The sequence below is a fragment of the Euleptes europaea genome, chromosome 10 (assembly GCF_029931775.1).
Source record: "Euleptes europaea isolate rEulEur1 chromosome 10, rEulEur1.hap1, whole genome shotgun sequence".
In the NCBI taxonomy this organism is placed as follows: Eukaryota; Metazoa; Chordata; class Lepidosauria; order Squamata; family Sphaerodactylidae; genus Euleptes; species Euleptes europaea.
In genome coordinates, this window is record NC_079321.1 from 53,211,135 (window position 1) to 53,232,469 (window position 21,335).

At 40.4% G+C, this 21,335-nt stretch overlaps 1 protein-coding gene across 1 annotated transcript in view; it reads right to left on the reverse strand.

The window, feature by feature from the left end:
• Positions 1–910: 910 nt before the first annotated feature.
• The window catches only part of CNR1 (cannabinoid receptor 1), a 31,660-nt gene continuing 11,235 nt past the window's right edge, over positions 911–21,335 (reverse strand). Inside the window, exon 2 of the mRNA XM_056856388.1 lies at positions 911–2,449. Within this exon, the coding sequence (XP_056712366.1) occupies positions 977–2,398 (1,422 nt within the window). The 5' untranslated portion in view covers positions 2,399–2,449 and the 3' untranslated portion in view covers positions 911–976. The remainder of the gene's footprint in view (positions 2,450–21,335) is intronic.

Sequence of the window (21,335 nt, forward strand, 5' to 3'; positions counted from 1 at the left end):
TTCAAATATACATCACAGTGATAACATTGTACTGTACACTGAATTGACATATTCTGTCTTCAGAGATTCAGTAAAAACAGTTACCAGTTAAAGAAGACACTACCTGATACCTTCCTTTGGGGTAGTGTTTGCATTCAAACAAGATCCCATAAAAAGCCAACCCACTATAAAATAACAGAAGGGTCTCTGAAAAATGCAGCCTTTGTTAATCTGAAACCGTGTATTACTTTCTTTTGCAACGGTATTCTTTTGTTGCTGTTATTCTCATATTTACATGAATTTAAACATAATAGGGATTTAAAATGTTAGCAGAAGAAATACAAAGCCTTTCCTTTTAAATTCACTAAAAATCACTAAGAATGTAATATTTTCAAAATACCTTATAGGAGTCTTCAAAATATGGGAAGTGTTTTCATGGTGGGGGAAAGGGTATTACATCAACACATACTTTACATTACTTCCACACAAGTCTACCTAATCACTTTGGTTAGACAAATATCAGTAACATACAGTAAAACATCTCACAAGACATGATACAAAACATCTACAGTCCAGTACTGCCGCTTAGGGGGAATGAAAACCTCTATAAGTTACAGACAATTAATACATTTCACACTGGAAACCAAACTACAATTATAATTTTTAATTTTGATTTGATTACACATTTCAAATTTTCAAGAAGTTTACCTAAGGTTTTTCTCACTTTCATGTATTGTTTTGTACATAATGGGACCTAGTCTTTATTGTTCAATTAAAGTTTTGCCAATGGAAAACCTTTATTTTTTAAAAAAAATTGAATTCTTATTTGCAGAACTTGGAGAAGGGGCTACTGCTTAATCACAAAAACAGTCACTTTAAAAAGATGACAACATACTTAAAATGGTACATTTGAGGAAACACACACTTTTGAAGTCATTAATTTCTCTTGTTTTCTCTTAATTTGTTCTCTGATGATGCTGAGAGATCTTTGTTGGTTTTACAATGCCTCTGCAGTAGTGTCTGAGGAAACAGACATGGTCACTTTGGCAATCTTAACTGTGTTTTTAATACACCTTTCAGCAGCCTTGTGGACGTTACCTGGGTTGTTAGCATGTCTGTGCTGGCAGTCAGACTCCAAACTGTTATCAAGAGGTTGTGCTGTCCCTTCACAAGTTGGGAACATGCTCCTGAAAGCATGTCTCAGGTCCTTGCTCCTAAGAGCATAGATAATGGGATTCACTGTGGAATTCAGCAGACAGAGCATGCTGCAGAAGGCAAAGATGGTCTTGATAAGCTTGTTCATCTTCCCAAAGACATCGTAGAGCATAATTGCAAGCAGAGGACCCCAGCAGATAATCAAAACCACAAGGATGAGGACCAAGGTTTTGGCTAACCTGATGTCCATTCGTGTTTGTTCAGGCCTTGTGATTTGATGAACTTTACCATCTTCTGAAGTATGAATGATTATGCTCTTCTGAGTGCCACGCTGGAGCATTCTAACAGCATGGCTATGAGCCTTCCACAGTATATACATATAGGCATACACAATAAAAAGCAAGAGGACAGTGGTCACCCCAATCCAGAACAACAGATAGTTCTCATCAATTAGAGGAAATATATCTGAACAAACTGAATTGAGTTTTTTGCAGTTCCATCCAAGCAGAGGAAGAACAGCTATCACAATAGCTATGGTCCACATCACACAGAATGCTACAACAGCCTTGGACCTGGTAACAATCCTTTTGTAAGACAGGGGCCTGTGTATAGATATGTACCTGTCTATTGCCGTAAGAAAAAGGCTACCAACCGAGGCAGTGAAGGAGGCTGTAACTCCACCCAGTTTGAAGAGGAATACATTAGGACCATCTTTCCGATGAAAAACATGGAAGTCAACAAAACTGTAGACAAAGATTACACTACCCAGGAGATCAGCCACTGCCAGGCTGCTGATGAAATGGTAGGAAGGTCTGCAACGCAGGCTTCGGGAGTGCAGGATGACAACCAAGACCAGAAGGTTTTCCAGAACAGTAAAAGTACCCAGGGTAAGGGACAGTACGGCAATGGCCAGCTGCTGGCTACGGTTCAGAATCATAAAGCACTCCATGTCCATGAAGTTTTCCCCACATTGTATATTATCATCATTCTCCTTGAAGGTGGACAGAGTTTTATTGTAAAAATCTGTAAGATTGATTTGATCCGATGGATGGGCACTCAAGACAGCGTTATCTCCAGCAGTCATTTTTGGTCGGAAATCACTTCGGAAAGAAGAGAAAGGGAATTTCTGTGGATAGTATCCTAATTTGGAGGCCATGTCACTTTTAAAATCTTCGTACTGGATATCGTTAGAACCCATGTAGAGAAGATCTGTTGTAATTGTTCTGAAGGTCGTATCTGCGAGGCCATCCAGGACTGACTTCATAACCCCAGATTTCAATTATGCAAGGTTTGGGGGAAAGTGTAAGAAGCAATCCTGGTAGAGAGGGGAGAAAAATCGAGCTTAATTAAATTTAAGCAAGGTTGGAAAAAAAGACAAAAAGGAGAAAGAAATCTACAAACTGAGCTGAGCAATACCAGTAATGTGTCTCTTTCCTTCTACCTAATGTTGGATCATTTTTATGTACTTGCAGCAGATGAACAGCCATTCAGCAACAGAATGTCTGAAATACAATTCATGACTATTCAATAAAATATAGAAAAATGCTGAAAAATGTGATAAAGTGTTGGGAACATTCTAATTTTAATTGCATTCTTCTAACTAGATCTTTTGGATACATTGCCTAAACTGGATTTTTACATTCTCTTTCTTAAACCAATCCCTCTGCTTTTTTTTTTTAAATGGCCACACCAATGGCTGCTGCAGAGGATTAGCACACATCTATGTTATTAACAGCATACTTTTCTCTCTAGACAATGTTGATGCTGGCTAAGATTCAGAGGCACACTTGAATCAATTGTTCATTGTCCCAAAAGTTGTTATTGGATATTCATTTTTTAAAACATATTGGTGATCCAATTGCTGTTCACCTCATTTTACAGCAATCAGACTGAGGCTGTATACCTTGACGAAGTTGGTCAATGGTCTCAACTTCTTTATACAGTAAGGTACTAGATATTATTCATTCTGGGCCATTAGATACACTTGGAGCCTCATTTGATATAACAACTGGTAGTCATGAAATCACTCTGTCAAGCAATCAAGCCATCCCAAGACTGCAAACCTTTTGAAAAGTTATATGAAAATTGCCCCCATATTCATGTAACTCTTTCTAGGATGACTCAGTGAACAGGTGCCAATCAAGTTCCTTATCACTTTCCCACATACATGCACTCACAGGATAATTTCAAAATGTTTACAAATGAGTACCAAATCTTACATCAACCTCTGTTCTACATCACTCCAGGTTTGTTTACATAGATTGTCACACTTTAGCCAAACACCTAGCTCATTTCTAAATTTGTTAGCCAAACAACATAAAAGTGTACAAGGATGTACAGAGTGGGACTAAAACTGAGCCTAACAGGCCTACCCCACAACCCACACTTACATGCACTCATCAAAGCATGAGTACAGAGCCCACGCACATACTAACAGTTTGTAAACATGTTTAGGCATGTGTGGGCTTTTCACATCATTCTTTCCTCCTCCACTCTAACCTCACAACAACAACAACCTTCTGAGGTAAGTTTGGCTGAGAAAGACTGTAGCAAACCCTGGGTCACCAGGCAAGCTTCCATGACAGAACAGGCATTTGAACCCATCTGTCCCAGGTCCTCGTCCAACACTCTACCCACTACAACAACAGCTGTGGTTTATAAGCACTGTATTATGCTGCAACTTTGCATGTTGTACACAAGTGCTACACAGCTCTATAGGCAGAATGAGTCAAGTTCTGAACTGTAGAACAATGTAAAGATTTTCTCTAACAAGCGACCTGAATCTCCCATTGTTAGACATTCAAAATGTGTCTTTTCTCTTAAAAGTCCACCTTCTTGTTTAATTTGTTCTTTCATTGAGACCATTTGGTGATATAATAGCCACAATATTCTTTCCTTCATCTTTAATCCTTTGCCAGATTTTTATCTTGCCCGCCTCGTCCATCATAATCTCAAAAGTTATATAATCGGTTTCTCTTCATATAGCATCATCACAATATACCTCCACTGGCAATTTCAGTGGCAAAACTGGTGGGCTGATCCTGCATTGTTTCTGCATTGAAACCATATTCTAAATAGTCCATCTCTTAAAATATGTTTCTCATCTGTCTTGACATAAATAATATGATACCCTATACAGTACTTGATAAAAATAGATAAACAGTTTGTAATGGTTATTACTATTATAAATTTCTAAAAATACTTCCCAAATAATAAAAACTGAATTTGCATATTATTATCACCTATCCATAATACGTTTAAACGTTTTCCCCCTTTTAACACCTTTTCAATACAGTATATCAGGATGATTTTTAATAATTCCTATGTATCATCTTGGGAGGGAAGGCAGCATGGTATAGTCCAATCTCGTCAGATCTCAGAAGCTAAGCAGGGTCAGCCCTGGTTAGTAATTGGATGGAAAACCAAGGAATACCATGGTTGCTATGCAGAGGAAAGCACTGGCAAACCACCTCTGTTAGTCTCTTGCCTTGAAAACCCCATATGTCGGCTGCGATTTGACAGCACTTTACACATACACATATCATTTCAACCATCTCCTTCTCTGCTCCCCATTTTTAAAAGAATAATATATCAGTTTTTTATTCACATAGTTCGTTAATGTTGCCATTACTGCATATTCAGCTAGTTTGCTTTTCCAGTCCTCTCTGCATGGACACTCTTCTGCTTTCTGTTTTGCTGCAAATGTAACTCTGACCACTGTTATCATATATCTGAACAATTGCTCCAAAAATGTTTGAATATTTTTGGTAAAATGCCCAATAGCATATTCCTGGCTTCAACTGTAAATATAATTTTTAAAATTTTCTGGATTTCGGCATTATTTCTTTCCAATATTTGTTCTTTTTTTTGCATGTCCACCACATATGATAAAAAGTACCGTCCACCTCTTTACATTTCCAACATTTCCCTTTATAGTTCTTGTCCATCTTCTTGATATCCTTTGGAGTTATATACCACTGATAAAACATCTTATACCAATTTTCTCTTAAAGTTTGGCTGGCTGTAAATTTTATGTCATTTTTTCATAAAGCTTCCCATTGTTGGAAAGACATTTCTTCCTCAAAGTTTTGCATTCTTCTAACCATACAAGTTTTAACTTGTTCTATTTCTGTGTCAAATTGAAGTAATAGCTGGTAAATTTGTCCTAATAAATGTTCTTTTGCTATGCTATCACCTTTTCAAAATCAGTCAGCTCCCTTATTACTCCTCTAGACATCTGAATGGCTTTTTTAAATCTTAAAAGTAGTTGAGTAGACATTGTAGTTTTTTGCCTTCATCTTTCATCTTCTGCCAATACTTGATTTCTCCTTGATTATCATATCTCTCTAGATTATAAAATCATCATTTTTTGCACATTCTTATCATAATATTCCTCTGTAGATGACATTAGTGGGGATATTGGCAAACTAACTGTGCATTCCTGAGCTGCTGGCTTCAGGGGATGGTGGGGAGGAGGCACCGCTGAGGTGACTCCTAAGCAATTCCACCACCGCCAGTAGCTCAAAAAAAAAGCCTTTGAAAGACCTTTTTCTCTTAAAATGGGGCTTTTTGTCCCATTGAGAAAAGCGAGGCTGTGCCTGCTAAAAAGCTGGCACAGCCTCGCTCTTCTTGCCGCCAGCGTACCTGAAGCGAAACAGAACAACAAGATGCCTAACAGCAGCTTCTCCCCCGGCCCACCCCAGGAACACCCCCCCCCAGAACACCAGCATTGGGGCCACTAAGTAAGAAGCCCGGACGCTGGCACAGGGGGCCACAACGCTCTGCCACCAATGCGGCTATGCAAGCAGCAAAATCCTGGAAATGCAAGCCCACGCCGGCAGGTGTTCCAAGGGGCGAAGCTGATTTCAGTCAGCTTCCTAATCCCTTTTGCCCCAGGAACACTCCTCAAGCTGCGGCATTGCCATGCCACCTTTTTTGGGTGGTGTAGCCTCGCTGTTTGCTATGGGGGCATTTTCTCTTTTTTCGTTTTTAAAATTGCTTTTATTTTATTTTCAGTAGCCAGGAAGCCTCCCAGCCGCTGCGGATCTACTTAGGTATGGGCTGCCCCTCTTCTTTGTGAAGATTTCCATCTTCTGAGTAATCCATCTCTAATTGCATGACTTCTATTTTCCATTATATCTTTTTACATTGATTTTTTAGCCCATAGGTAATTATGTAAACCTTCCAAATCTGTGATTTCTAATTTTATTACTCTTTGATCTGGGTTTTTAATCCAATCCACAACCCAGACCAGGCCAGCTGCTTGATAATATAATTTAATATTAGGTACTGCTAGTCCTCTCTTTTTCTCATCTTGTAAAACTTTAAATCTGATTCTTGGCTTTTTGCCATTCCATATGAACTTATTTATTTGTTTCTGCCATTCCTTCAAGGTTTTTTCTTGCATATAGATTGGTAACATCTGAAAAAAAAAGTTTTGGCAATACATTCATTTTTATTGTAGAAATTCTTCCTAGTCATGAAATTTTTAATTTAGACCATCTCTGCAGGTCCTCTTGTATCTTCACCCACATTGTTTTGTAATTGTCTTTGAATAGTGTGTCGTTTTGTCTGGTCAGGTTGATTTCCAAATATTTAACTGGATTCAAAGCTACTGTACATCCTGTAGTCCTTCTGATATCTTCCTCTTCCTGCATCATTAAAAATGTTTAAATTATTTTGTCTTTTTACTATTGATTTTATAGCCCATGATCCAAATTTTTCAATTTGTTTTATTCTGTATTGCATCGACAAGTGGGGTTGGAGACTGTCAGTACCACATCATCAGCGCCACTTTTAATTTTGAACTTTTCTCCATCCATACATGTAATTAAGCACATTTTTGGGAATATTGCCTCCTTTGGATTTTTTTAGACCTGTTTTGGTTCCATTACCCTATTTATGTCTCCGAAGATCATTATCTCCTTGAAAATCTAATATGGATGGGGGGGTCATGAAGTTTTTCTGTTGCATTGTGTGAAGCCAGGAAATAAACCATGACTCCTTTTTTTAATTATTTGCTGAGGCCACATACACTTTGCCCAACTTCTTATTATTTAAAACGTGTTTATCTGCATTTTGGTTTTTTTAGTAGATTAAATATTTTTGTTTACTTGGAAGGAGAATTTAGATTGTTAATATTTATTGATGAAATCTTCATTTTGTTCATTTTACTCTAATGCTGCAGCCTGATCTATGTCCTCCTTTTTATCTGGTGCTCCTTTATTTTTTCCCCTTTCTTGTTTTTAAAGAGTTTTCTTTTGAACTAAATTGAGATTTTCTTTCAGGTTCTCTCTCAGATTCTTTGGATCTATCCTCAGTTGATAGTACTTCTGCCAGTTCCTTATCTTGTTCTACTGTAGTGATTATTCTTTTACACTTTTCTCAACAAACTTGTAGGTAAGTCTTGGAAAATCTATACTTCTTTCCCTGTCACTTTGAGTGGAGATTCTCTTTGTTTATTCAGTATAGCATCTCATGTTTTCTTAAGCATAAACCTGACCAGAATATCCTGTGGCAATTTATTCTTAAATGCAAAACTTGAATTTATTCTGAATATCTGGTCAATATCTGGAAAGTCTCCTTAAATCTTGTAATAGCTTGCGAAATAGTCTTGTAATAGCTTGCAAAAACTGTCTTCTAAATTTGTTCTACTCATATCCTTTGGAATTCCTCTAAATCATAGATTATTGCTTCTACACTACACCTCCAAAGTTCCAATCCTTTGTTCTGCCCTTTCCATCCAAAGGTCTTGCCCATCTAAGTGCAGCTCAATTCCTTTTGGTCTTTTTAAAATTTTCTCAATTTCTTGTGTATTTTCTTGTATCTTTTTTAAAATTTCTGACAGTCCTGTTGATATCTCCTGTCTCACGCCTAGAACTTTTTAAAGTTCTTTCTTACATGCTCTCTTCTGCTTGACTATTTTTTCTACCCTCCAGGTAGGACTGGAACCATCACAAAAAGTGTCCCAAGAGTGTCCCGCTGTCCTCAGTCAGGGCCTTTTCAGCCCTGGCTAGGTGGAATTCTCTTTCAAATGAGACCACAGCCCTGTGGGATCTTAAGGAATTCCGCAGGTCCTGCAAAACAGATATTCCACCAGGCCTATAGTTGAGGGCAGCAACAGTTCCATCAAATCTGGCCTCCCTGCCTTCCTCCCTCTTTTAGATTTCATGAAACTGTATGAGGGGGCCCTGATTGTGTTGCCGAGCATGTGGTGGCTCTGGGCTCTAAAGATGCATAATTGGTTTTATGGAATAGATTAATTTTGAAATATTTTAATGATTTTAGGTAGTTATATTTTACGCCTTTACTGTACTATTATATGGTTATATACAATGTTGTGAGCTGCCCTGAGCCCAGCCTTGGCCCGGGATAGAGGGCGGGATAGAAATCAAAGACTAAATAAAATAGATAAAAATGCTGCCTGCCAATCCCAGGCTGGAAAAGCAGTCCAGAAAGATACCATGATTGATGGTATTTAAAGTTACTGAGAGGTTGACAAAGAATACTGGGAAAATATACAAAATGGAATACATAGAATAATAGGTATTGAAATCCATTCTTCATTTAGGGTTTTTTGGTGGGGTTGCGAGGCCGGGTGTGGGGCGGGAGCTTCTGCCCGGTCGCACAGGGCTGCTTGCGTGGACAGGTGTGGGGTGGGAGCTTCTGCCTGGTCATTGTGGGGCTGCTTGCATGGACGGGTGTGGGGCGGAAGCTTCTGCCTGGTCATGTGGAGCCGCTTGCAAGGCTGGGTGTGGGGTGGGCGCTTCTGCTCACTTGCGCGGCCAGGTGTGGGGCGGGAGCTTCTGTCCAGCCACGCAGGGCTGCTTGTGCGGCTGAGTGTGGGGTGGGAGCTTCTGCCTCTGGAAGTGAGGCAGATTTTAAGGGAAAGTTGTATACATTTGTTAGGAGGCCAACGCATTTACATCTTGTTTCTTTGATGATGCTCATGTGACCTGTTAGTTCTAAATTTGTCCCCAGGACTTCATCTTTCATAACCTCTGTTTGCCACTAAGCTAACATTTTCATTGAGCTATCTACTACATTTTGAGGAGGAATTAAAATTATATCATGCATCCATTCAACAGGAAAGTTTTAAGTCTATTTGAGATGGTGGCATCTACAAATTGATCATTAGACCCTTTTTTGAAATGTTGCAGGGTAGAAAAGATGGTTTACCTCTCCATTCACTCCCATGCTCTTTAGGCATTCCGCACCAGTTGCTGTTTATCCTTCAGGGGGAAAGTTGCAGGTACATGCCTTCCCCCCCCCCTTGGGGCAAACAGCACCTGGGGAAGGGCAAGGACAGGGAATTTGATCAGGAAAATGGGAAAGGGCTAAACAGCCCCTCCTCTTACTACTATGAACACACTGGCAGATTACCATAGCTGAATTTCAATAAAGGGGAAAAACTTAATGTTGGGAGATTCACTTCAGATCTCCTGTATAATGTATACTTTGACCCTAATTAGTGGTGATATAAAGCAGAGAAGTCAGATGTATTTATTTCATGAATCAATTGCTTATCAGTTTAAAAAAAAAATCTCAAGGCAACTTACAAATGGGTGAATGTATGATGGTTCATTCCACACAAAATTGTTTTGGATGTAGGTGACTATAGTAATTCTCCAGGTGACAGCAGTATGGGTCCTTATGGACCTGTTTGTTATAATATTAGCACATGTAAAAGAAATAGACTAATTCTAAAATTATTAAATGCTGCAAGAATTTTCATAGCAAAAATCTGAAAATCAAAACATTTCCCTCCAAAACAAAAACAAAAAAGATTGAAAAATAAACTTTTAAAAAATCTTCCTTTAATTCATCATTGGTTTAACAAATCCTTACCAATAGTATTTTTAAATTATCAGTACAACATATACAGAGGAAAGATTGTAAACTACATTTGACTTCCCCCCCCTGGAAATGAACAGGTTATTGTGAGTTTAAACTGTTAAAATAATAATTTAACAAATTGTCTGTTTTTTATAGTGTTAATTGTATTTAGCATTACTGTACTGTTCTGTATTTAATAAAATTATAAGAAAATATTTTAACAGGTTTTCTTCCTTAGCAGCCGGAATGTTCTTGAACATTCCATGCCATCACACTGGCTCAGCCAATCTATGTCAGAGGCACAACTACAATATATTATAGATTCATGCAATATTTAAACTCAGTTTTGTAATACAGGGTCATTGTTTTGTCTTTCCCTCTTCACATAAATGGAAGCAGCAATAAAATCTTTATAAACCAGATAACCTTCTTCAAGAGCAGATTTAAAATATATGAGAATGAAATTGCAATTAATGTAGCATTCATTTACAAATGTTCATAACAGGTTTTATAACACAAAGAGGCAATAAAATTAATTTCCTGTTCACTCACCTATAACCAACCTTGAGGGAAAATGTGCCTTTTTTTAATCAAATACAGAACAAATATAAGGCATTGCAATGTTACTCCTCTATAATACAAGGAGAACGTTATTTCAGACATTTTCAGTTAACTACTTAAAATGCATACAAGTAGCGGTTTATTTTAGCTTAGTCAACTCTGCTAGTTCTATAATAGGTTTTTTTTCTATTTACAATTTAATAGTTAAATTGTAGAGAAAGTTAGGACAGGTTCTTAAAATTTTCATGCAAATAAACAATTTAATGACAAAATTGTAGAGATTTGCTAGTAAACTGATGTTTAAGTACATATAGTCTCATTTTACAAGGCAAAAGGTTATTCAAATGGTATCTTTTATAAAACACAAATTAAATCTCCAGATTCTCTATATGGGGGGGGGGGGGTTCTGCAGGGAGTTCAGCAAAACACCACTCTGTATGCACATATTGTGCTTAAAACCCTGGTTAATGGGATCATGACAAGCAAATCTCAGCCAGCATTTCAATGATTCTTGCTCCTGTATTTCTGCATTTAGATTATTACAGTTATTTCTAAGATATTGTATTAGCAAAGAAAAAAATTTATGTGAGAGTGCTAGGGAGGTCATTAGTAGTAGACTTTAGATTTGGGGGGATTTAGCCAAAAGAAATTTTATTTTTATTTTTTGCAGGAAGAGCCTAATTGTGAATCACTGCCAATGTGTGCGGATGCACCTATTAAAACAGCAAAATTATTAAATTAAAGTTGAAAGAAAACAATCATTCACATGATATTTTATACCAAGCACTGTATGTGCCCTGAAACAATGATATCTGAAAGCTGACTGACTGGACTATGTAGTACATGTCTTGGGTCCCTTCCAAATAATAATAAAAAAGATTATTTTTTCATAGTGCTATGTTCATGCTGGCATGACCTAATACCAGTAGTGCTATATCATATTTCCAAATTGGATGATGAGTGGAACATGGAGGAAAGCCAGAATCTTGATTGCCGCGTTAAAAGAAATCAGGAGAGAAGTGTATGCCTGCACAGGAGAGGGAACATGTGCAGCCTTTGAAGGATTAAATTAACCAAGAAGTTTTACAAAATGGTTAGGCACTGATGTATGTGGTAGGGCAGGATTTGATGTTCACTACTTTTTTTTAAAGGCTGGATGCTCTTTTCTGAGAGTGAATGGTACAGCAGCAGAGCCTCCAAAAACAAAAAAAAAGATTGAAAGATAAACTTAAAAAAATTAAAAAGGAAATGAAAATGTACTGTGTGTGGGGAGGGGGGAGAGCCAAAGACATACAGGTTCAGAGAGACAGATACAACAGCATAAGCCAGTAGTGTTCCCTTTCTGTGTCCACATCTGCATTCAATCTTTTTACAGTTATACTTCCGTGTTAAAAGTAAGAGTGAAAGATGTCCCTTTATGTGGACTTCAGTCTTGTTCTTATGTGTAATGTGTATATTATCTTGACCATGCACTTGCCTCAGGCATGAGAACTGGCATGAGAACCAGCAGGGACTGCAAGTGGACATAAGGGGAACTGTAGTCTAAATGAGCATCTTACCCTCTAATGACCTACAACCTCTTAAAAGTCAGAAATGTTAAGGGAAAAGGCACTTGGGTACAAAGTCAATGACAGCAGAACCTCAGGGAAGACCAAACACATAAGATAGGACCTTTCTCCACTGCTTTTGCCATGACCAGGTTCTTCATTTATGAAGAGCTACATATAATAAGTAGGGGCAGTAAAGATTAGGACTGTCGATTCGGTTCCATCCGAACTGAAAAACAGCTGAATTTTCCCTGATTCGGCAGTTTCTAGTTCGGGTAGAACCAAAGTCAAAAAAGGCGGGAAAAAGATGAGCCGAACTCGGTGAGTTCGGGCAGACGCCGGATAAATTCGTACAAATTCGGCAACCCCAAATGAGCATTCTCCCACGGCCAATAGGTGGCCAAGCTGGGTCTTCTTCTGGCCAATCAGTCGCGGATGAGTGCGTGAGCCCGGCAGCTGTGCGGCACGGGGAGGGAAAGAGAGTGTGTCTGTGTGAGAGAGATCCCCACGGGGGGGGGGGGTACGTGTGAGTGGTCCCGGGTTGCTGCGCAGCATGGGGGGGGGAAGAGAGTGTCTGTGTGTGTGAGAGAGAGATCCCCGTGTGTGTGTGGGGCGGTGCGTGTGCGTGGTCCCGGGTTGCTGTGCGGCCCAGGGGGGGGGCGAGAGAGAGGCCATTTATGCATGGGAGGTTTTGCTTTGGATTTGCCGTTCTCTAGATGCACATTTTCCCCATCCAAATTCTCAAAACTCAACAATAAGCTCCCATGCAGAGTTTTGAGAATCTGGACGGGGAAAATGTGAATCTACAGAGTGGCAAATCCAAGGCAAAACCTCCCGTGCATAAATGGCCAGAGAGTCTGTGTGTGTGAGTCTGTATTCCTTCCATTGCTGCTGCTCCTGTGCTGATCGTGAGAGATCCTGAGCTGAGCTGACCTGTTGCTGATTGCTGGAATCAGATTGGATTACTCCTCCTGACCCCTGCTTCTGCTGGAAGAGAAGACATCCACAGTTTGACCCATTTTGGGGCTTTTCTCTATAATGTTTTTCCTGTGTGTGGGGGGAGGGAAGCCAAAGGGGGACTGTTCTGCTGGGGGGGGGGTTGATTGCCTCTGCGCTAGTGTTTTTTTTGCTGTTTTCACTGGTTGTCACCTTCGCCTGGAGGTCAGTGTGGGTCGGTGAGTCTCTCTCTGGCTGCCCCGTTCTCCTTCATTTGGAATTTGTGTCTTCTTGTTGCGGGGGGGGGAGCTGTTCTGCTGGGGGGGGTTGATTGTCTCTGGGCCGTATACGTAGTATCCAAGCTTTTGCCTTCTTTTGCGCGATGGGGGGAGGGAAGGGCGTGTAGCGGGCGTGCATGTGTGTATGCGCCAGTGGTGTCGTGTGCCGTACAATACAGCATCCTGCTTATTCCCCCTCTCCCCAGCCCCCCGCGGGTGTCCCTGCTCAGGATTTCTCTTTTCCCCTGACAGTGACAGCTCAGCCATGTTGTCTCCTCCCTCAACTCCCCCCACCCCGGCCTTCGTTGTTTTTGGGTGCCCCCGGGGCTGATGAAGCGGTGACAGGAGGAAGCGAAATGTAGAGGAAAGGGCGGGCAGCCCTCCTGATCCTCTGGCCTGCTTACTCGGAAGTAAGAGCCGCGGTGGGGCTTTGCTCCCAAGGTAAAGCAGAGCAAATTGTAAACAACGCCACCTTTTATCAGTCCACAACAATGGGAGGTTTTGCCTTGGATTTGCCGCTTTCTAGATGCACATTTTCCCCATCCAAATTCTCAAATCTCAACAATAAGCCCCCCTGCAGAGTTTTGAGAATTTGGATGGGGAAAATGTGCATCTAGAAATGGAAAATCCAAAGCAAAACCTCCCGTGCATAAATAGCCAACAAGAAACAATGGGAGGTTTGCCTTGGATTTGCCACTCTCTAGATGCACATTTCCCCCATCCAAATTTCCAAATCTCAACAATAAGCCCCCCTGCAGAGTTTTGAGAATTCAGATGGGGGAAATGTGCATCTAGAGAGCAGCAAATCCAAAGCAAAACCTCCTATGCATAAAAAGCCAACAAGAAACAATGGGAGGTTTTGTCTTGGATTTGCCGTTCTCTAGATGCACATTAAGGATTGCCTGCTCCCATTCATTCCAGTGGGCGGATGGGGGGACCCATTCCAGACCCCATAACTTGGAACCCCCTGGCCCAAACTTCACCAAACTTGGGGGTTCTTGCAAGCAGGGTCCGTCCAAGCTACCCTGAAAGTTTGGGTCCTCTACCTCCAAAAATGCCCCCCCCGGAGCTGCAGAAAGCCACAAATGTGCTTTAAATGGCTTTATTCGGCTGAATTTATTCGGGAACACCGAATTTCATGCCGAATTCCACGAATCCGAATAGGGGGAGTTCGGACTTCGGCATTTCCCCCCCCAAAAAACGGGCCAAATTTTGCCGTATCCGAATTTTACCGAATTTTTTTTTCAACAGCCCTAGTAAGGATAGATCGCAAAGGCCAGCCACACACGTATAAGAATTATGGGTATAGATTAAGATTCAATCCTGAACATTTCTTCAGTATCCATGCCCTTCAATTCTTAAGCAGCTGACATGGATTGCTTCTGCATCTCAGAAAATAAGCTGCTGAGTGAACTATCCCCTGGGTATACATGAAGCTGCTTTTGGACAATCTCATGACTGTATGAATGACTTGAATAACATACTCATCTCCTATATTATGAGCCCTGATCAACTGTTCCTAAAAAATACTAAGCTTCAGAATTAAAGCTAGACCAATTCTCAAACATGGTTTGGAGATCAAGCACATCTTGTAGGCTTTATAGTTAATTCATCCACTTCCGTCTCCCTCATCCACTATCATGCATACAGTACCTCATCTTTTCACAATAATGCAATAAGCATAGCTGCCCATGACATCTGAATCAGGCAAACTATGATTAGGGCTAACTAGGAACTGCCTTCAAGACATGATCTGGAATCATGTCTTGAAGTGGATTTGAAAACTGTAGTTTGCATGTGATTTTGATATGTGCTAACCATAGTTTGGAGACCAGCCAAGTGTGACATCTGAACTGGATCTCTGTGTTTATCAAGGAAAAAACTATTGTCAGAAAACAAAGAACAAAGAGAGACAGATTTGTGTGCTGTGCTGTGGGGAAAGCTAACTTATGCAAAGTTTTCAATATAATGTCAAGAAATCTGCAGGCCAATTTTTTCTAAATGTAATATAATGCATACAGAATGACTCAATAGTCTAAGCAGTAAACAGAATGGAAAGAGAAATTGAATTAGTGATGATGCCAAATTTTGGGATGGAGGCATCGCAGGAGAAATAATTCCTCATGGGAAAGCTGAGGACACAGAGGAAAAGCATCTGGAATGGGCAGAGCCTTTCCAAAATCCCAGAAAACTCTTAGAAAAAGCCAAGCCTTTTCTCTAGAAAAACTGAAAGGACAAGCTTGTTTGAATCAAGATGGGGACAAGGGACCTATCTTTTAAAAAGAATACCAAGGCTGTCCAATTTACTGCTCTGACAAGACAGGATTAACTATCCCCATACAAAGTTCATTTGCTCTAAGCAATTGGATTTCATAAATGAATCTAATAAATATTTTAAATCATGCTAATGTTAGGCTATTACTGGTGTCATTATTGCTGTCTGTGAAAGCTATTTTTAATCATATTATATCTTGTACACATTCAATAGTGTGATAAGTGTACAAGAACAAAATAGTTACACTAGTAGATCTTGCCGGACAGATGCTTTGAAGAGAGTCTAGAGGTGCTACTACACTCTATCTTTTCACTACAACAAATTCTGTCAGTTCTGTAGACGAGGGAACACTCTGTTGTGCTGATTTTCATCCTGATACTGATATGTTCATTATATCCCGTAATAAAAGGCACAGATCATCCACCTCTGCTTTTGTATGCATCTTGCTTCATATGACACTTCAATATTTTAAACCGAATAACTTTTCTCCTTAGCATATATGGGCTCAATGTAAATTCCATCCCATCCCAACTTGTAGGGTGTAGCTCCTGTTGACTTTGACCAGGAAATCAGTTGAAAACCAGCTCTACGATACAACATCTGCTTTACAAAGCGGTATGTGAAACTGTTTAAAACACCAATGGCACAATTCATCACACAGAAGGGGATTCCCACAGAACTCACTAGATCCCTATTAATTCCCACCCATTCTTCTCCTGCTGGCCCCCAGCCCAGAACAAGCAGTACTGAGCATACCAAAGCCTGCTCAGTTGTAATCTAGAATGGGAACCTTGCATACTGTCCACATAGTTCTTGAGCCTGTGGGCACATTTAGAACTTTGAGAAATAGTACTGGCACCAATCCAAGAATGGCTGCCGGGGTGGCGGGGAGGCTAATGCTAACCCTTCACATACATATTTTCTAAAGCCTGGGTGTGTGAGAAAGAAGGTTGTCCGGATATAGCTCATACTAGGAGAGTGGGCGGGTTTTCTTGGGTGAGAATAGAAGAGCTTAAATCCTCTGTTCTTCCCTTTACCCCTTTCCTCATCTTCTTTGGCTCTTCTCTTAATTCCACTTCTCATAGTGAAAGTTCTTTTCTCCCCGCTACCTTTCTACAAGTAGTGGAGCTGTTGTCATGGCAATGTAGCTTCAAGCAAGCACATACCATTTAAACTGCAACTACTGCCTAGTCTTTGTGAGAGATGGCTGGATATTAGCTCTGTCCCTCCATCCTTTCACCACCACAATCTCTTCATTAGCATACCTAGAATCCTCTTTGCCACCGGTGGGAGATTTTTGGGGCGGAGCCTGAGGAGGGCAGGGTTTGGGGAGGGGAGGGACTTCAATGCCATAGAGTTCAATAGCCAAAGCAGCCATTTTTCTCCAGGTGAACTGATCTCTATCGGCTGGAGCTCAGTTGAATTAGCAGGACATCTCCTGCTACTACCTGGCAGTTGGCAACCCTATTTACAAGTAGTTTGCTAAATTTATTGTAAATCAAAGGTTAATTAGAAGAAGTCGGTTTTTATATCTTGTTTTTCTCTACCTTTTTAAAGGAGACTCAAACCGGCTTCATTTCCCTTCCACTCCCCACAACAGACACCTTGTGAAGTAGGTGGGACTGAGAGTTTGGAGAGAACTGTGCCTGTCCCAAGGTCACCCAGCAGGCTTCATGTGTAGGAGTGGGGAAACCAATCAGGTTCACCAGATTAGAGTCCACCACTCATGTGGAGGAGTGGGAAATTAAACCGGTCTCCCAGATTAGAATCCACCGCTCTTAACCACTACACTATGCTCTTTACCACTGCACCACTAGAGGATATACAAATATGTTTAATATCCATGTAAATATACATACTATTATAAGCTGCCTTGAAGCATAAGAAAAGGCAGGATATAAATGTTTTAAAAAATAAAAAGTAAATATTTCCAAAGTTCTCCATCTCCTTTTAACATGTTAGCTGTATGTGTTGTTCCTCTGTAGCCATAAAATATAATAAAAAAGAGCTTATTAAAAAAGCAAGTGTTTTGGTAAATTCTGGCTCCAATCCAGCAAAGAGTTAGGCATGTTTAAACTCAGCTTTCAATGGTTTGGGTTCAAAGGGGGAGATACTTCCACTCATCAAAAGCAGACTCAACCATTTCCATAGATTTCTCCTCAAGCTGAAGTCTCCTGTACCATGTCCCATGCCATTTGCAAATGTTCCTCAATGTTCTGGAGCAAGCTTTCCAGGAGTTCAGGGGACTTCATGATAGGACTCTCAGGTCCCTTCTGGCCACCAGCAGGGGAAGAGGGGCAGAGGTGCTAGATCTAGGTTGGGAAACTCCTGGAGATTTGGGTATGGAGCCTGGGATGGACAAGGACCTCAGTGGGGTACAATCCATAGAGTTCACCCTCTGAAGTATCAATTTCTTCAAGGGAACTGATCTCTGTAGTCTGGACATGAGCTATAATTACGGGGGATCCCCAGGTCCCACATGAAGGCTGGCATCTCTACTACAGGAAGGAGGAAAGGAGACAGGAAATACATGTTCCATGAGCAGTTTGCAGTTTGTTGGAAGCAAATTAATAGGACAGTTTTGGGTTGGTCTGTAGTCTCTACATCAACTGTGATGTCCAAAGTAGCTCTGAATGAACTCCCTCACCCTGGGGTAGTTTGGCTATCTATATCAAAGTAGCCATCCATATGAGCTTTCTCTAAACTTCAGTTGTCAGTAATGATTACTATCCCAGAACACTGATTGCTACCCCAAGTTCTGCTATCACTGTATTAGTTATCTTAGGTTCTGGATTCTTGATGATATCTTTCCATGATTGTTTATTGTACTATGTTTATTGTACCACAGCCTACTTCATCAGATGTTTATTTATTATACCGATTATATTTTTATCCAGCCTTTCCATGTACAGATCATGTGTGGCTGGGATAACATTTAAATCCTCAACAAATAAAGGTGATGCTATCTAACTGCTGATGACCTCCCTTCTACTCCTGTAATATTTAAATGACCCAACCAATTTGGTGAATGTTGATCATGTGTGGTTTTCCCATGAAAGCTTAACCTTTGTGTTTGGCTCCTGCCAACAGGCTTGGGTTTTTTAAATGGGTACATCCTTGTCATTTTTCTCAAATGCTCCCCCCTCCCGCATGTAGGGAAATTTTCCCTGGAGTGTTCCAACACTGACAGAGAGTTATTACACCCTTCTAAGCCCATTGACTTCAATTGTCTCTGAAAGCTGTAACTGTGTTACAGATACCGTGGACCGGCAAAAAGACAAATAAGTGGGTTATAGATCAAATCAAACCTGAACTCTCCTAGAAGCCAAATCAACTAAACTAAGGCTATCATACCTTGGTCCCATTATGAGAGGACAAGAGTCACTGGCAAAGACAATAAACCTAGGAAAAGTTGAAGGCAGCAGGAAAAGAGGAAGACGTAGCATGAGATGGATTGACTCGATCAAGAAAGCTACAGCCCTCAACTTGCAAGACCTGAGCAAGGCTGTTAATGAGAGGTCATTAATTCATAGGGTTGCCATAAATTGGATGCAATCTGAGGGCACTTAACACACACAACTCATATCCTAAACAAGTTTAATATATATCTGCAGCCTAAAATGGCTAAATTTTACTAGTTGATACTAGTAAATGTATAAATTATATCCCCTCTCTCACACATCTACACATTGAAGCAGCTGCTAATTCTGAGCCTGTTTTAGGGATTGCTTATATAGGGACGGGGCTGCTTTATAAACTTTACATTTATAGGTACACACACAAATTTCACTTGTACTATTAAAACTTTGAAGTGTGCATCTCCTCGAAGTACTTCCATTAGCAACCCACAATTGGCCCTAGCTCCCCTTCTATGCAGAGGAGCATTTGCAAACATGTTTACTGCTGTACAACATGTGAAGTGGGCCTTCAGAGGAATATATTTCCAATGTATAAGAACGCTAGGGAGGAGGAGGAGGAGGAAGTTGCACTCAACTTCCAGGACAGAGAAGACCTGAACTACTTCATATGACTCTGCAAAGTAAAAGCTTGATACCAGATATAAAAGAGCTCTTAAACACTAACCATGCAATCCTGAAGGGGAGAGGTGGAGCCACTTAGGAGCCGGTATGACCTCAGTGGCATGGACACCGGCACAAAGCGAGTTATGCCAGCTTTGGGGAGTGATGCAGAAGCTTGAGCCTCATGTGCCTCCCCAGCAGCATTTTTCTGATGCAAGTGCCTGCACTGGCATCCAGGGGAGCATTCCTTGGGGTGGAGATGCCTTCAGGCAGCTCCCAAAGCCCTTTCACCCCAGGAACATGCCATTTTGCAGACGTTGAGTTCCATCAGCAAAATAGCTGCCGTAGCCCCATGAAACTCAAGGGGTTTTTCCACAGGTTTTCTTTATTAAAATACAATTTTAACTTTTTTCCTCCAGCCAGGAAGCCTCATTGGAGGCGGCGCGGCTGCACTGTCCCCAGCCATCAACTAAGTACTGTCCCCGACCATCAACTAAGTACCCCCCCTTAGGATTGGACTGCCCGAAGTGCCCCCTTGACTTTATTCAAGGACCTGAGAATTTACTATGGGAAGGTATAATTCAGTCATAATGTGTCGAATTGCCATTGATTTAATCTCTCCCAGTGAAATCAATGGAATTTATAGAACATATTCTATAGAAGTCCATATTAGGTCAGAAATTGCACAGGGGTGATTGGGGAATTGCTGTGGCTCAATGGCAGAGCTTCTGTTTCACGTGCAGATATTCTTGGGTTCAGTCTCCAGAATCTTCAATTAAAAACCTGGACAGCCACTGCCAGTCAGAGTAGACAATACTCACCATGACAGACCAATAGTCTGACTCAGTATATGTATGTATTTATTTAACAACATTTATATCCTATCTTTCCACTCTCACAAGGGCCACCAAGGTGGTTAACAAATTAAAGCTCACATTTAAAAAACATTAAAACCAAAGGCTCATTAAAACAATTCAAACCAGAGATAAACTACATACACAGACATAAAAACGTTAATTAACACATTGGGCAGTATAAAGCATATTATGTGCTCATATGATGCAACAAACAAGCCAGGAGTAAGCGATGGTGGAAAAAGGGAGACAGCATTAAAAAAAAGTATAACGATGCTGGCTGACCATATTGGTATCTTTTTCAGTAGGGGGAAAGCACTTGTATTTGTAAAAGAAATATTAATATTAACTCAGTTATTAAATACACAGTCTTATTTAATCCTCTTAGCGAGTTTCTTGTTTAGACATATTTCACTTGTTAGGGAACTTGTTTCTTAGAGGGCAACCTGTTAGCTCGTATCACATTTGCCTCTATTACATGTGTATTCATAAAGTCAGTTGGAAGCAGTTCTAAACTTATTTTCCATTTAAAACACACAAAGCAATTACTCAGCTACATCAGCTCTGTGTACCCATAAAGTACTGACTCTGCAGTTATATCCATACTGTACACTTCAACGCCCACATAGCACTCAGCTGAAGTTAATGGTAAGGCCATGTGAGTGCAAAGAACCACTCGCACACAATTATAAACATGATTACAAGGAATGCCATGGAATCATCATAAAATACCAACTGTTTATATTTAATGAAAACTCTTTTCCCCAAAAAATGCAACGCCAGTGTCCAAATGCAGGATCAAGCCTCAGCTCCTTTTGCATTATCCACGACAAAGAGGTATGGCTCACACTGACGAAGTTGTTAATATTGCCTTCTCCTACATGTTTACTGAAATC